Raw genomic sequence first — 17,603 nt, 5'->3', positions numbered from 1 at the left:
GGCAACATATTTCATAACTTGGCAAGCAAAAAGTTAGTGTTATTAATGGATACTGATTGATAAAACTTTTAGAAATTATTTATTAGTATTAGCAATACTTTTAATTATAACTTGTATATAGTAAGTATGCCTAAAATTACACCACTTTTTTTAAAGCTTAGTAAATAAAGGGTGCGTAAGTTTATAATGATAATAAATAATGGATTTATGCTTTATAGATCAGTAATGAGGTGCATCAACATTTGAGCTACCCACGAAGACAATGTCACAACTTTGCAACCATAAAGTTCATCATTATTAATGGCTTATTACTGATTTATTAAGTATTTATAAATGATTTATTAGCATTAGCAACACGTTTAGTTGCAACTAAAGTATGCATACAATTACTTTCTACCATTTTCTAATAAGACATTCTGACTGAGTGGTGTTTAATATATAATAGGGATAAATCATTTTTGGGATCAGTAATGAGCTATTAATAAACTACATTATAACCCAAAGAAGTTACGTTGCCAGCCGCAGATTAATTTATAATCTGGTAACCCAAGGTGTCCTCATTAATGGCTTATTACTGACCTATAAAACATTTATCTTAAAATTATTTATTAATAAGCCATTAGCTGCAAGTTATCAACTATTTACAAAATATGTTAAGAAAATGATAGCTAAAATATTATTAAAAGTGGTTGCTTATACATTTATTTAAACACAATTACAAGAAAGTTTACTAATATGGTAATAATGACCTGTCAAAGATGGCTCCTACTCCGGCACTATGGGCGCTGTTTCGGTGGACGTGCAGCCCGGTCGCCAACAGAATCCCGTCTTTAATCGTTATCGAACGGTGCGAAAATGATGCAATGAGGAGCTCATTCCAACCTGCGGCAGAGATGGGGAGAGGGATTGAGGAAAAGTATGAGGTGGGGTGGGGTGGGGGGGGACAAGCAAATCCCTGTACAAAAGTTCACACAGCATTCAAGCAAAAATGAAACTGACAACAAAGGGGGAATTCCAATGAATCAATTACGCTGCGCAGTAAAAGCGTGCAGCTTTCTCAAGCACAGGCATCAGGTTATCACCAAGACATTTGAATCATGCTTTCTGAGGAGACAAGCGTGTAAAAGGGATGAACTGCGCCTGCCATCATAATAAAGACAACAGGCTTGATGTGCCAAAGCAGGGGCTTGACACAGAGAGCACAGAAGACACAAGACGCCGCCTTCTGAGTGACAGGGCTCCTTTAACTGTTCTGCCTGGCAACACTCGCCTCTTCTCCCCAGAGTTGAGTTGGGTATGAGAGGAGCCGCGATGCTTTTATCTGTGATACAGCAGAACTAAAGCGGTTATTTATAGAAAACCTGAGAGACGAGCTCTCCAGAATAATGTCTCTCTCTGCTTTGCTGAAGTCTCTCCATCAATGTATGTGAGGAGGATAAGGAATGATGGGAAGATTTCTTTTTCAGGGTATGGGATGGCTTTGTAAAAGCTTTTTTTCCTCAAGGTGGTTTGAGAATACAATGTTGTAATTTGGAGCGACAGGCAGGCAACAAGGGCAGTGTTTTTACCGAGAACCCAAAAGACCTTCCTGCATGTAATGTTAGTGAATGTAAGAGAAGTGACAGATGATTCAGTCTGTGTTTTTATGGTGCTGCTTCTGTGATCCTGAGCGGTTAGCTTGCTTTTCCACACACAATGAGTTGTTCTGACCTTGGTGTGCCTGACTCCTCTCTCTGTCACATGATCAAGAGCGTTATTCATGTTTAGGGCCACATTAGTCTATTCAAGTTCATTCCGCAATAAAACCATCATCATTGTCAGTCACTGTCATTGTTTGTTTGTTTGTTGGTCGGTTGGTTTGTGCACAACACTTAAGTCTGCTTTTTAAGAACGTTGTTTTTAAGCCCTTTTTGACATACCTGCTCGTAGGAGGATGACCTGGTCATCCAGCGGCAGCTCAGAGAAGTGGGGGATCCTCTTGGCCCATTCAACCAGGGTAAAGAGCTGTTTATCTGCCGCCTGACAGATATTTGTCACTGGGTCGTTGGGCTGCAGGGAAACAGACACAGACAGACACAAATCTAGACGTTAGAAATTCATCCTATGCATGAAATGAAAAGGTGTCACATTTTTGTTTTAGCCTGCGTGCCCCTTTTGGCCGAGAGCCTGGCGTCAGGTTGAGCCACCTATCACCACACACATTCACACTTACAAGTACTAAGCTATGAATAATATCCTCTAAAGAGGAGCTAGTAGGGAGACAAAACAAACAGTGATTCTGTCCCAGTGAGTGGAGGAAATACCTGCAGAGAGCTGCCGGTGAAAAAACGACTTTCACCAAGCAGACTCTTTCTTTGGGGACCTTTTAGCCGACACACAAATCAGCCTTTTGGACAGCTAGTGGAGCTCAAGAGGCCCCTCCAGACACTCCACTGACACTTCACAACATAAGAAGCGCTTAGAAGCTCAAATGGTACTTTATAAACTAGACTGGGCAGGGCTTTGTAAAACTCAGCGAATGATTGTGTATGTGTAATGATGACTGTGTGACTTCTCATAAGAAGTCCACTAACAAAGCTAATACACATTCATAGCTGGGTAAAGTGTATCTATTTTTATATTTCTTTACAATTTTTAAATTGTTGTCAATTAAGGTCAACATTTCTATTGATGAATCAAAAACAAGCGGTTCTTGGTAGTAGACTGCGCAGGCTAATGGACCTGTGCATTGTCCATTTACTGTCTAAAATAGGGACACTGACTAGTTCCTCCATGAAATAAAAAGTCCAGGTGAACCAAGGAGAAAGCAACAATCCTTTCTTCACTTCATTGTAGAGCTACTAAATCCTTCAGGAGAGATGAGCGTAAGAGCTGAAAGTGCTCTGAGAGATGGACATAATAATTATTATTACATTGGAAAAATATATAAATAGGGTAAGTGCATTCTCATTTGCGGAGAATGATGTACATACACTGTTGCTGTGAACATATGTTTCATCAAATGCAAAAAGAAATTTATACGCCTGGAATAAAATTTTTGTATTTATTTATTTAGTGTCTTACTTTATTTTTCTTGTACTGAGTAATGTCAGTTCTAAAGATAATGAGTCTACAAATTACTGGTATCATCTTAAAGAAGCTGGCTGTATTAAAACTGTCGTTCAGATGGCCAGAATGGAAAACAAATCAGAAGTATATCTCTGTGTTCCTAATGCTAGCTACATTGCTGAACATGAGGAGTTTTCCTGTTGAATTATAATTTCTATGTGCAATTTAATCACCCTTTGATGGACTGGCGACCTGTCCAGGGTGTACCCCGCCTTTCGCCCAATGTCAGCTGGGATCCAGCCCCCCGCGACCCTGTATGCAGGATAAGCGGTTGACGATGGATGGATGGATGGATGGAATTTAATCGCCAGTCCAAAGACAAGGACTGTTTGTCCTTAACTGTCCTGATACATAAGATCGGGAGGCATTATTCTTTGGCCAACAGGGAGTTTATGAACAATGGTGGAATACTAATGCAACACACATACAGTATGACAAACTCACTAAAATGTAAATCCATCTAGGCAGGGGAAAAAAATCCCAAACAATACTGTCAATCTCTGACGAGCAATTTACCATCATCCCAGGAGCACATACCCTTGATATGTATGTGTGTAAACAAAGGCTTTCTGCACACACTTCTGTGCATAAATTTCAATCAAGTAAACATCCTTAAATTCTAAGTATCCCTGTGTGAACTCGCACTCCGACAAGAACTTCTCCCCAATTTCTTTCTTTTAATCCCACTGATCGATGCTAAAAGCTCGGAGGATCCCGACATCAACTGCAACTCTCAAGAGAAGATTAGTTCAAGATGAAGGAGAAACCATCTCTCCACTCACATTCTCCTCTTATAATACGCAGGCCAAAGACTCTCCCTTCCTCTTCTCCACGTTCCCTCCCTACGGTGTGAAACTCACACTGACTGCAGAGTATCACAGATAATAACAACTTAAACCAGACACAAAGCCCACACTGTTTTGAAAACCGAAAGTCTTCCTTTTTTCCCCTTCTTCAGGGGGAGAAAGAAAACAGGCATCTTATGAATATTTCAGCATCTGATCTCCGTGGGAGACGTGGACGGCGCAGCTCAGCGCGACAGTTTTCGTGAGCTGCACTTCCTCCCAAAAACACATAAACAGATTCAGCTAATTCATTCCAAAGGGCCGCCCCAGCCAAAACAAAGAAAAACAAAAAGGGGCTTCAGTGTGCGCCCCGGTCGAGCCACCCTTCCTCATAAGAATACAAGTCCCAGGGTTCTCGTTAAACATGGCAAGCCTCATGAATGTTGTATGGCTATCTTAGCCGTGTTTACACTGACCTGGTTTCTTTGCCTCTGTCTGTGGAGATGACAGGGGAGAGGAGCTTATACTTCCCTGCAACAATCTCCAGGCATCACATTACTGTACTCACTGTTCAAGTCAGACAACAGCATTTAGGATGTTATCGGCTCCACAATGGAGTGGCCTACTGTGACCTGTGAGGGAATAACATTACCCTCCAAAGTACAAAAGCCCACCTGGGAATACCATACAGCTCAAGCGTAAGAGCTACTTCCGCTTCTTCTACGGTGGAAATCACAGCTGAAAACAGGAAGCAAATAAGCGGGAGGAGTCTTGGACAAAAACGGAAACTTGAGACAAAAATTAGTTACTGGAGCTTTGCTGCTTTAACAGATTTTTGAAACGCCTGCCACAAACAACACTGTCTTCATTCCCAGGAAATCAAAGGGTTTACAGCCATGAACACTCCACCGCCGTGGTCGATCAGCCCAGCAACTTAGAGGAATGCCAGGCTTGCATACTGTCCCATGAAATTTTCATCACTTGGGGAGTGGAGACGAACGATTGCCTTTCAATTTTTCATTATTTTGCTTCAACCAGGCTATACGAGCGTGACAACCGAGAGAAAATTGGGTAGAATTACTCAAGTGTCCCACTTTTTTTTAGATTGAAAAAAGAAACTGTTCTCATCTGTTGGAGATGAATCATCAGCTAATTATCATCTACATAACAGCAATGCTTCCTGCATTGAATTCAAGAAAAGATACCTTGGTAGAACAGCCATCAAGGATTAATATAAAGACAGAAAGATGCAGAAGGAGAGAAATACATGGAAGAACAAAAACACCTCCAGTATTAGTGAACGATAACATCATCTCCTCTTCCCCTCCTACTTAAGAGAAGTACTCTCCTTGTCTGACTGAAGGCAAATTACTAACGCCTCTTTAACTCCTGTTCTAGGTCACCATGAGATAAACACACTTTATTCAGCTTGGCCAGACCCCAGCCATTAGACAGTGGCGGTGGCCTATTCATGGTGTACACTCATGGCCTGGGCCCTGTGATCAATTATAGCACGGGGCAGTGCCTCTCAAAGGGGAGTCCTTTTGGTCAGGATAGCCTGCATGCCGATACTCTGCCAACATCCCGGGCTCCGGTTTGGATAAAGGTTTAGTTCATGGTAATGTCTTCAATCAAGAGGCTGCAAACTTTTTGATATCAACTGAATTTCTCTAACCCTCTGCTGGTTTTGTTTGTCTGTGTACTAAAATCAGCCAACCTGCCTCTCTCCCTAGCCTCTCATTTTTTCCTCTCTTGCACTCAGGCTTCTCTGTGCTGGACCATGGGCAGTCCGGGGACCTGGAACCGCTCTCTCTCTCCCTCAGTGCATTTGTTTCTCCTGCTGTGTGAATGTTGTTGTCTTCTAGTGTGCTTGTGTGGCTTGTCCTCATACAGTTAGAGAGGAGGTGATGTGGCTCAGATCCTACTTATTAGGCGACACCTCAGCTGCATACTCGTCCACCCTCTTTGCTTATGTTTATACTATGAGTTTCTGTTGTGAATCAATTCCAAACACACGAGAGCTGTTGCATGTTAGGAAGTCCTGTAAGGACTGTAAACTTGCACAGAGTCAGGAATTTGTACAATTTTGTACAATAATAAAATGATATGATGGCACTTTGATTCCACTTTAAAATGATAAACAATAAAATTGCTGTTTTCATTCCTTTAAAAAAACTCTCTCTTTTTGGTGTCATGCAGGCAGTGGGCATGGAGGGCCGCACCATGGCCGAGCCCAGACACAGTCAGTGCATTAGTGTGTCTGAGCTGCCAGCCGCTCCCCTGTGACTACCCACTCCTTATCCCTCTCCCTGATGTCAGCGCTCATCTCCTACGTTTCCATCTGGCTCCCCAAAATAGCTCCCATTTACTCACATAACAGCCTTCACATTGCTACCTTTACTTCACAGGACATTTCCCCCTGAAGCACATGAATCCCAGAAGAAGCCCTCCCTCTCCTCCTCCCTCCTTCAGTCTCACCCTCTGCCCCCACCCCCTGGTAGGCTGCCGCACAGCTCCACCACTGTTTCTCATGTTCCAGCAGAATTCCTGAGGAAGCTGAGGCTTTGTGGGATGCTTTCAGGAACAGCCTGCCTGTTGCATTATTCATCACTCTTAGTCTCCTCTGTGTTAAAGACAGCCCACAGTGCCCAGCTGATACTGAGGGGATAGATGAGGAAACAGCACAGCTGAGTGTAGTTGCTGATGCAAGGTGAACAGGTAAACCAGCGCTCTAGACTACAAGCAGTCACCCCAAAGGGACTAAAAAAGGGAGGACAAACAGTAACCACACCCAAAAATTCATCAACATCTTTACCAACAAGCAGCAGGGTGTTGATAAACTTCCTGACTGCCAGTCTTAGAGTCCACAACAAAAACAACTTTAATAAAGCTTTATTATTGGAAACAAGAAAAAACATAAAGTGCATTTCAAACAGCATTGTCCCAATTCCAATCTACGAGACAATTTTAATTAGACAATGAGTAATGCAAAAATTAGATAGAGAAGCTGGGAAAAATGTAAATGTGAGACCGTTATTTTCTCCATCAGGACACCTCAGAGTGTTTTATTGTGTGTATAAAATGGAACATTATCACAGACAAAAAGAGAAGCTGTGTTCAAATAGTTATCCATTTTTACAGTTAATTTGTAGTCAGATTAAGGTTATGGAGAACAGTAACCATTTAGACAAATGCAACACCACAATAAATATATCAGTAAATACCTGAGTGTTTGCCAAAGAATGTATAAAAATCCCAACTCACCGAGTTGGATGGCACACCAAGGTTGGTCTCAATGTAGGTCTCGGTTTTGGGTTCCACTGCCTGCTCTGCTTCCAGAATCTTCTCCACGGGCATGTCCTCGTTGGCGCAGCTGGTGGACTCCACCTCGTTCTCATTTCTCTCCTTGGCTCGCTGGCGCTCCTCCTGAACGGCTGCATGTAACAAAACTGGTTCCGGTCACTACTGCTGTTTTTTGTTTTGTTGTTTTTACAATGTCAACGTGTGTCACAACGACAACACATGTATTTTTTGAAAGGAAGATTCAGGATTGCAAGTTTACATGGTTTTGATTACTGAGCAAGATTTTAGTTCAGGGTTCAAAAGCTTGCTTATTTTTCTAGGAAAATGACTCTAATGCAAAAGTCAATTGCTTAAAATATTCAAGCTGCATTAATCAATAGTTTTTATGTTGACAAAGAAACAGAAGATGATTGGTGATGTGAAAGATGACTCACAAACAACCCAATTCACAATTATTACCCAACCCTACGGATGTCACGAGAACCGATACTTCAGTTTGATAAGTCGATACTAAAAATTCAGAAAAGACGTTGGTATTCGTTTTGCTAGGTACCAAAGGTACCATACATCCAACACGTGGAAGCTGAAGCGACAGCTCTGCCTCGCATCGCCGCAAAGAAAAGAGAATGGAAACCGGAGTGAAGTTAGTTTCCCGCCTGTTACCTGTAATGCTCCATGCTCCAGCCTCGATTTCTCACAGTTGGAGAGCTAATTTAGGCACAGTTAAGGGAAAATTGAGTTTCACAGTTTTGATCACCTGAAAATCGCCAAACATGACGATGCAGTTTGCAGCGCTAGGAACTGAATGTCTGTCAAACGCGCCTGTTACTGTAGGCGGTGTTAGGGACCGTCTCAAAAGTGCAATACGATCCATTTCAATAGTCAATAACTTTTTGGTTTTTCAATATAAAAATCTCAAACAACTGCCAATATAGATAGTTAACACCCTAAAAGATTTCACACCTGTGAGTTTGTAAAGAAAAGTTACTTAAAGTAAATTAAGTAATTATTTTAATAATTAAATACGCACAGTGCCAGGTTGTAATTTCAACAGCTTGCATTTAGGAATATACTGACATCAAATCACTTCCTGGACATCCTCTCACAACTTTCACAGCGGTTTGATAATTGCTAATATTGCTCTGTGACTACTGATATGTAAGTAGATTACTGTTTGCTTAATAAATTAGCATTTATAATTTTTTAAAGGGAATACTATGTCAGGGCTGTGTGTTTTTATCAGCTCCTTTTTAAATCACTTCTACCCTGTAGTGACCAGACATTTAATAATGCAGCTTAATTCAGCAACTTTTCATGCAAACAGCTTTAATTCTTAGCAACTGAAATGGACTGCAAGTGACTGCCAATCTGCCAGTGTGGTGAGGTTATCCCAGCACTTTTCAAATCAACCATGTTCTTGTTTCTAGTGCAACAATCTGCCTTACCCAAGATCCGTTTGAGATACTGAGTTATTTCTGGAAACATTCTCAAACAAAGGGAACCGCACTGGTAGATAATTTTTGTGCTCTAAGAAAAAGAAATTATGCTGGATGAATCTGAGATGAAATGACTTGATAGGGCAGATTTGATTTTGTTTTGAGCAGCTTTCAACACTGAATCTTCCCTTTGATTAAATGCTTGAATTCTTGCTGATTCTGAGAAAACAAATTGTTCATTCTCTGGTACACATCAGCAGAAAACTGAATAGGCTGTTGGTCCTTGTATGTATCTACACACACTTACGTACAAAGTGTCACTCACACTCACGTGCTTGAGTGTGTGTCCGCTTACCCATGTCAAGAACCCGCATGTGTGAGTACCTGCTTCAGTCAGTGCGTCTCGGTAAGCCAGTGAATAGTGCATGACCTTGTATGTACTATGCTAGTAAACATATCCAAGACAATTCAATCATCAATAATTGCTTTGACAGTGTGGATGTAATATATTTAGGACCTTAGACCTACATTATGCACAACGCAGCAGAGTGGAAAAGACTTTTTTCAGCTTGCAAAGAGATGTTTTTTTCATGCAGCGCTCAATGACAAACAGCCGGCTCGTTTTATACACATTCATAACGCCTGGCACATCGCTCTTTTACATCGTGCATGGTCACCAGAATGGCTTAAATAAAAACCTTGACCACAAATCAATGAAGACTTTGTCTTGTAGGGTTTTTTTTCTCCCCATGTCATGTACAAAAGCTGGTTGAAGCAAACCGTATTGGTTCTTTTAACTGATTGGCTTGGCAAGGAGACACAGGAAATGGTTTGTGTGCTGAGCAGACACCGAGACTCACTGTGGCTGAGGCAAGAGAAACCGCACCTCCACCCTTAAGTGAGAATGGAAAAGATGCGTGTGTGTATGTGTGTGTGGGGATGTGTGTGTTTTGTCTTTTCAAAAGGCTACAATTTACTTAATTCAAGAAACCACAGAAAAAAGTACTGTGGCTTTTTATAAGTTTGTCCTCACAATGAATTAATAAAAAGTTTTGGACGTAATGTGTTGAATGATAAAGGGCTTTTGGAAATTCACTGTCAGCATGCAAGCTTACATACACACCTGGAAAACTGTCCTGCCTCTCACAAGCACGCACGCACACACGCACACACATACACACACACACACACACACACACACACACACACACACACTGGGTTTGCAGGATGATCTGTCTCCTTACATTTCCCCTACTCTGGTTTCTATTCCAATTCCTGGATCACAGTGGTCTCGTTGGTGGGGGGGAGCAGAGGATGTTAGAGGAGGAGACGGAAAGGGGCCCCATTTTAGAGGAACTGCTGTCTGGTGGTGGAGGTCAGCCCAAGGGTAGAATACTTGTGTTGGAGTCAGGGAGAGGTGAGTAGGGCCGAAATCATGTTAGCTTTATTCCCCCCCTCCTCCTCTCCTCTCCTGACTTGGAGAGTATAAATTCATTTAATCCTGTTTTTCTGTAGATTCGCTTAGCCTTTTGGGCTACTGCTGCCTTGTTCTCTTACCACAGCCCTCAGGGTGTGGGGGGAGGCTTAAGCAGCACTCTGAGTGAGGCGAACGGCAGTAAATGATAATATCCTTGAAAGGAGTAAAGAGCCCAACAATGATATAAATAAAAGTAAGAGGGAGGGCAGGGGAGGCCAAGTAAAGGTCAAGACAAATTGGCCTTGGATAGAATAGCCTCCAAAATGCATTTACCCCCCACCCACCCCCCACCCACCCCAAAAACACGTATTCTTCTTGTTTACTCAGCTTTAAACATCTAACACACATGAACCTGCACACACACACACACACACACCTGGTTAACACCTGCTACCATCTTTGCTCTCCAGGTCCACTGGCGACACTGTACATCGCTCAGTATAATCTATGCACTCTATATTCTGTAACCGTGGCGACCACATTGGTGAGAGGCAGTGATTGATTTGTTCAATGTGCAAAAGAGTGCTTAACAGCAACTGCTGAGTGCTAATATTTTTAACACCCTCATGGAGTGTTAAAATTCACACCTGACTGCCTGATTCCACCCTCCCCCCTCTCCTCACACAACCCAAATCTTCCTAGTCTTATCAGCTCTGTAATCCATCCTCGAAGGTGCTTTACTGCGCTGCCCCACAATCATAGACAGTGTCTGCCAATTCAAGGTTAACATGTCGCTCTCAAAGACTGGAAAGCGATAAGTGCGGTATCAAACAAATACAGCCAACAATGCTGGTACTCAAGAGCCAGTCCCACTTATTGAGAGAATATGAACAGGACACAATCGATCATGCTGTCCATTAAAAGGAAATGTCTGTGTGAAACTGCTTCAGTCTTTATACATTGTGCCCTGTTTTCATGACGATACAAGGCCTTTATGAGCAAAGCATGTCATTTTCTTTTTTAGTACCTCTTTTATTATTATTGCTCTGCTTAATTAAGGTTCTATAGTAAAAAGGGTGGTTTAAACCTCACCCTGGAGTGCGCACATGCCTAAATGCCTCAACAGATGAACAAGACCTAATGAAACCTGAAGAGTAGAGATGGAAATAATGATTGACTAAGATTTGTAATCATTGACTATGTAATTCATTCACTTATCACAGTTCAAATGCACTATACTATATGTACAGTATTAATAAGCGAATGCATCATTGTATATAACGGCACAGCATTTAATTCAGATCATCTTCAGTTCAGTTGGTTGCTGGTTTATTCAGTTCAGCACAAAACCAGGCCTATACAACCAATAGCTGCACCTATTAACAGCATACTTATGATTTCACGCTAATTTTGTGTGGCTTTTGCAGTCTTTCAGTAAGCTTTTAACCAGAAAGTAATCACATTTGAGCTGACAACAATGCTTTTACTCACAAGTTAGCTCTGCTGCTAAATGCAGCTCTACTGATTCATTCAGGGACAATGGTGATATAGACCAGTAAGTTCAGTTGAAAGGTTTTGTGATTCGCTTGTACATGTCTGCACTTAAGTGCAGTACAAATCAATGCAACACTGTGGCCAAAACAAAAGTTCAAAGCATAACTATCTACAAGTATATTTGCTGCCATTAAATTAATATTTCAGTGACATTTATTATTGTCTGCCTCTGGTTAGCATGCTAACAAACATTGCTAAGCTAAGTTAACTAAACTGGGCAGAAAAGTAAGCTAATTTCATCAAAACGAATTCAGTAGCTGGCTTTCACTGGTGCTCTCTGACTGGCTGATGTAGGAGCTTCACACATAAGAGTCTTTCATCAACACAAAACGCTGACTTTACCTGTAATTTGCAAACAGAAGTTTAAGAGTAACGTCACTGTTGAAGCTAAAAGTAGTAGGACTTGTAGCTGCACTGATGCGGACGGAAAAAAGTTAAGAGTTAAGAGTGAAAGTTTGATTAACGGTCTGTCCTCCACAACTATATGTTCTGCATATGTGGCTACTGACTAAATCTCTGTATCTATTTGAAAAGGGCAGGAGCAGTATGTGCATTCCATCAGTAGCCTCTAATTTGAATGTGGTGCACATTTTCACGGCGCAAATTGAGTGCTTTGATTAAATGTTGTGCGTTGAGTATCTTGCAAAATAAGCACATAAAACATATTTTGTGTTTGTGGTAACAAGCTGGTGCACAATAACAAGGTAGGCTGACCCACACAAGGTTAATACAAATAATTAGGAGCACAAGAGCTTGGCAGCAACGGTGACATCCAGACAATGCAAAGGAAGCAGAAGTTCACTCAGCTCCATTGCTATGTCTTTATTTCTCCAGTCTACATCAATGAACTCCCCAAGGACTCCCTGCAACCCATCACTCTGTTTCCATGTGCATCAATAATGGAGCTGCAACAGCTGAATGTATTATTTCCCCTAAAGTAGTGCTTCAAGCAGAAATATTTATATTTAAATGCAGTAGAGCCTTTGGCTGCAATTCACAGCATGATGTACAGTAGCAGAGCAGAATCACAGCAAGTTGTAAAAATGGCAAGTTGTAAAAATGGACAATCGGCTTTACTAATAGGAAGCAAGCAAAAAGGGACATCTTCTAACCTTGATGCCACCTCTTAGCTGCTCTGCATGTGCCCTTTGTTACTCTGCAATCAAACTAAATCAAATTAATTTTTTTTCAGAGAAGACTAAGTCGTGGGTTTGGAAGCGTCATGTTTTGCACTGATTACCAAGGTTATGAATCATATGTATGTTGCAAGCTTTGCTACCTAGTGTGGACGCCATTAAATAAATATACCTATATTCACAGAGAGTATACTGGCATACTGGAGTCACAGGCAACAACAGTTTGAGACCAAAATCAGAGTATGCTGCCAAGGGTCCGGTAAAGTAAAATACATGTGTCCATTTACTTTTAAGGACACATGTAATATGTTTTATACTTTCTGTGAATATAATCCAATAATCTTATTTCCATCCTGTACAGAAACCTTATTTTGAAAACCAGACGAATGTGTATCCTCGCGCTAAATTCATCAAGTCCGACCCAATTTGATAAATAATGTTGTATGTGGTTCTCATATATCGCAACATGAAGACTTCACAGCCTCTCTTCAGCTGGGACTCTCATTCTGAAGTCGCTAACCTGCCTGTCAGATCACACTGGTCTGTTTCAGTGAATTTACCATAAAGGCTTGAATATGTGTGCACTCCAAATTTAGGTGCGGCTAGCTGAATCGCCTTCTCAGAAACGAGTCACAGAAACACTCAAAGTGGGTCAGACCGTTTGTTGCCTTTTCTAAGAAGTCAGCCACAAATGGAGTGGATGTGATAGGAGACAGTTCAGCAGAACAGTGTCTGCAAACAGCGATTTTTGCGTCTTTCTCGGAAACTTTAAAATGCTTCCACACTGCCGACATGTTAACGTAATTGTTCGGTAAAATGTCCTTTAGACCTATTAGGCCGAACACCGAAAGTGCTTTTTTTTTGCAATTTTCGGTCGATTAATTTCGGTAGCCAAACATTCGGTGCATCCCTACTGTATTCTCCTGTCCTTTATACTATGCTCAATACACAAAGGCAGAAAGTGCGCTGATTTAAAAAGGGATGATCTGATAAAATACTTTCCAAAACTGATGCCATTTCCAAATATACAGGTATTCTGTGTGTTTCTGGTCACACAAATATGAGTTCAATTCATGATACTCACTACACAGCTCATTCATTTCCTAAAGTAGGAACCTTATCTGTGGCTAAATGTGTCTATGTAGATTAGTAGAGATTTGAGGGAATAGGTAAGTCGGACTTTATCCTCAACGGTATGTGCTGTACCTTCTCTCTTCATGCCCATGGCTAAACACTTCTGGTAGCGGCAGTACTGGCAGCGGTTCCTCTGGCGCTTATCAATGACACAGTCCTTGTTGTCACGACACGTGTAGGTTAGGTCTTTGCGCACCGTCCTTTTGAAAAAACCTTTGCAGCCCTCACAGCTGTATACCCCGTAGTGTTTACCTGAGGAAAGAGAGAGACAGAGATGGTTTGTCGGATGCATATATAGCAGAAAATGTCAGTTTGGTTTCTGTGTAGTAACCCAGTGTACCACCAGAAAAGCAACATAATCATGGTGCAGGCGCACTGCAACTTTAAAAGCAGGTCTCAGGCAAGAGAGCTGAGATCAAAAATCTTTACAGCTTGAGATGACATGCAACCACACAAACAGCATACAGGAACCAGCTTCTGAGGTAGCAAAAGAGAAATCACGTGAACAAAGACCTATTAAAGTGAACAGAATGTGTGTTTGGGGGTTATGCTGAGGTGACTGGGGAATCAAAGAGGGGCCTACTGAAGGTGAGCTGCAGGGGGGCCTCGTGGATTTGTGTTACGGTACTGTTCTCACATCATGTCCTGGTACAGGACGATTCATCTCTTTTCACCTCTCCTAATGACTCTTTTTTGTTATTTATGATGGATGAAGTCCATTTGCATTCTCCTGTGTTTCTGGTCAGCACACTGGAGAAAATAAATTAAGCCTCCGAGCACAGTTACATGAAGACTGACTTGCTATTAAACATTGTTGTTGCTATTAAACATTGTTTGGATTTTCCCCCTTGGGTCCATGTGGCACCAATGACGCAGAATAACACAAAGACTGTCCAATGAATTAGATATCCAGCATCATCCTTGGGCTGAAAGCTTTTCATGGTTATCCCCAGAAAAACATTTAAACACAGGGCTATTTGTTGACTGTGTAAAAAAAGACAAAGAAGAACATTATGTGTGTGATGGCATTGGGCTAACAGTTAGATAGTGGTTAAATGTTCTTGTGGTTAAAGTGGTTAGGCTAGCACTTGACCAAATGATAGCCAATGTTTCAGAGAACCCTGTGTGAAAGGCCAAAAAATGGGAATTTTTCCCCCTGGAATATTTGAACTTTGATAATTTGGATTGAATTTCACCAAGTTTTAAATCTGATATGAGGCAATGTTTTGGATCTCCAACAAGAAGAAAAAGAACTGACAAGATAAATACTTACATGTATAATAAAAATGTGCTGCCATTTAAAGCCATGTCAACATGAGACTAGCGTCAGCAGTGCAGATGTAGCTGCTCTTTATTTGGCATTTTCTTATGGTAAGACATCGCTCCTTTGGACATTAAAGTGGCTGAAATTTGATCTTCACAAAGGTATCAAAATGTTTAAAATGTTCATATAATTTCTGAGTTCTCAAAAATACGTGGTAGCATTTGTATTATTTGCACTGTTTTTTTTTGTAGGAAACTCACTGTCAAGCTCTCTATCTCTTTCTGTAACAGGTTCCTCTCTGCCTGTATTTGCCTCCAGCCTTCATTTTCTACAAGCAGTCTGCGCTGCAAGAAAAAAAAAGGACAAAAACAACAGACATCCACCCACATCATGACGATGCTTCATGGTAGGGATGCTAAGAGTGATGGGCTGTGCCTGGTTTCCCTCAGACACAACGCTTCAGTTTTTTTGCCTCATGATTTCAGTTTCTTTCATGTGCTTTTATGGAGCTGCCCTCACATGCATTTTCTCAAGACTGGCTTCTTTCTGGCCTGCTTGATATTTAGCCCAGATTTGTGAGGAATTCCACTGACTGTTGTCCTTCCAGGAAGATCTCCCACTGCAAAAAGCTGCAGTGTGTAGTTCTGCCAGAGTGCGGCCCATGGGGCCGTTCTCTGACCAAAGTTCATCTTTGGATCTTCTTTGGAGGTTTCTCAGTGTGGTCAGAACACAAGCTTTTAATTTAAGTGCATTCCCACTTTATTTTTATTTGGTAATAATGTAGTCTTGTGTAATCCCAGCTATTAAGAAAATATTTTTATACTTTCCCCCACGATTCTTCCTTAAATTATACTTAAAATTCCCTGGACTTGCTTTTTAGGCTTTGACTCATGCACTTTTAAATAGTCATCTCCAATCAATTTAAGTTTTGTCATTTCACATTTATAATTTTAAACCATCACTGACCTCTTGAGTCATTTTGTACAGATGAGTCACAAAAAATCCTTTCGAGTTCTGTGACTCATATGTACTAAATGATCCATTTTTACATGAAGCTGTGACACCACAGTGAGAAAAGACAAGCAGGTTGAAAAAAATCCTGAAGGCACTGGGAACCCTATGATTCTTTAGAACCGTTTCAATCTAGAACAACCTCACATCATTTCATTTTAAATCTTTAAATTCAGTGATTTTGACCTCAGTGTTTACAGTTGTCCAATGCTTCCCGTGTGGACAGTGCATGCGGCCGTTCAGTGGGTGATCGTCACAGTCTGATGTCACTCACCTGAGGAGCGGTCACCGCAGATGGCACAGATGTGTTTGGTGAGCGACAGGACCGTGCCTGAGGGCTGGGCGGGCACCTTCATCACGCCGTTGAGGCCCAGCGGGGGCTTGATGTCCTCCGTGCTGCTGACCGAGTTCATCGGAGAGTTCAGCTGGAACATCAACACACACAAACACACACGCCGACAGGTCACAAAGCAGACCCCGCTGAACAAAGAACCGGGGCCATCATACACCCTACCACACAAGTCCATCCACATAGCTTAGCTGGCGCGGCATAGTCAGCTGATGACATTAACTATTGAATGAGGGCCAGGTCTCCTAAGGAGAGAGAAGGTTTGGTTACACATACTAACAGGGAAAATAAATCTGGAGCTGTGTCGTGCAGGTTGTCCTGAACAATTTGCTAAATGCAGAAAGTGAAAAGGATGTTATGACTATTGATACTCAATACAGATGGTCCTAGCAGCAGCTCTCTTTGCCCTCTTCCATTGCTCTGTCTCCTCCCTCCTGTTTCAGATCTAAATCTGGCGCAGCAGGATCCTGCACCACTCCACCCCAGGAACTCTTTTATTCATGCTCTCAACAAGCCCCGCTGGCTCCCAAATGTTCAGCACTAGCATAACTCCACTGCAAAATTTAACAGTACAGCGGATTAAAGAGACAGCATTTGTTTTAGCGGGAATGCAACGGCAGCCTTAAGTCTTACTTCAAATGCTGCCTCCCTCCCTCCCTCCCTCTCTGGAAAACAGCTTTGATAAAATTCATCTCAAAGTGACCCTTCCTCTCCTCTTGCAAAAAGTGGAGAGCAAAGGGAGACTAATTACTATAACTAGCACCATGCTGTTTCCAAAGGAGATAAACATTATGGGGCAGGATATAAATTATCCTAAAACACTAAATGTACTGGATGGAACAGAAGCTACTAAGCCATTAACACGATCTCGTGAAAAAACTGGAAAAGTAAAAGCACCAGTCTGCTTGACTAGGCTAATGGTAAAATGACAGTTTAGCATCACAGAGGAGGGAAAGAAGTGGTTTCGTTGACAAACACACTCACAACAGAGGCTATGTTTGCCACATGGGCTCATATAGCCAGACGTGTTTTTTATTTAGATACCACATATGTGACATGTCTGATGGCACAAACACCCATTGACTCTATATTTAGCTCACAACATA

The 17,603-nt window shown here is 41.6% G+C and overlaps 1 protein-coding gene across 6 annotated transcripts in view; it reads right to left on the bottom strand.

The window, feature by feature from the left end:
- Positions 1-17,603, bottom strand: part of rxraa (retinoid X receptor, alpha a) — a 109,157-nt gene that overhangs the window by 7,715 nt on the left and 83,839 nt on the right. For 3 of the 6 annotated variants that reach the window (XM_046067288.1, XM_046067289.1, XM_046067293.1), the window contains 5 exons: positions 16,423-16,582; positions 13,946-14,125; positions 7,158-7,342; positions 1,920-2,049; positions 750-882 (listed from right to left, as the gene is read on the bottom strand). In XM_046067288.1, the coding sequence (XP_045923244.1) occupies positions 750-882; positions 1,920-2,049; positions 7,158-7,342; positions 13,946-14,125; positions 16,423-16,582 (788 nt within the window). The remainder of the gene's footprint in view (positions 1-749; positions 883-1,919; positions 2,050-7,157; positions 7,343-13,945; positions 14,126-16,422; positions 16,583-17,603) is intronic. The other 3 variants (XM_046067290.1, XM_046067292.1, XM_046067291.1) reach the window with 3 other exon arrangements.

Source organism: Micropterus dolomieu, linkage group LG13, assembly GCF_021292245.1.
Source record: "Micropterus dolomieu isolate WLL.071019.BEF.003 ecotype Adirondacks linkage group LG13, ASM2129224v1, whole genome shotgun sequence".
Taxonomy (NCBI): domain Eukaryota; kingdom Metazoa; phylum Chordata; class Actinopteri; order Centrarchiformes; family Centrarchidae; genus Micropterus; species Micropterus dolomieu.
This window is presented reverse-complemented; position numbering and strand designations above follow the sequence as displayed.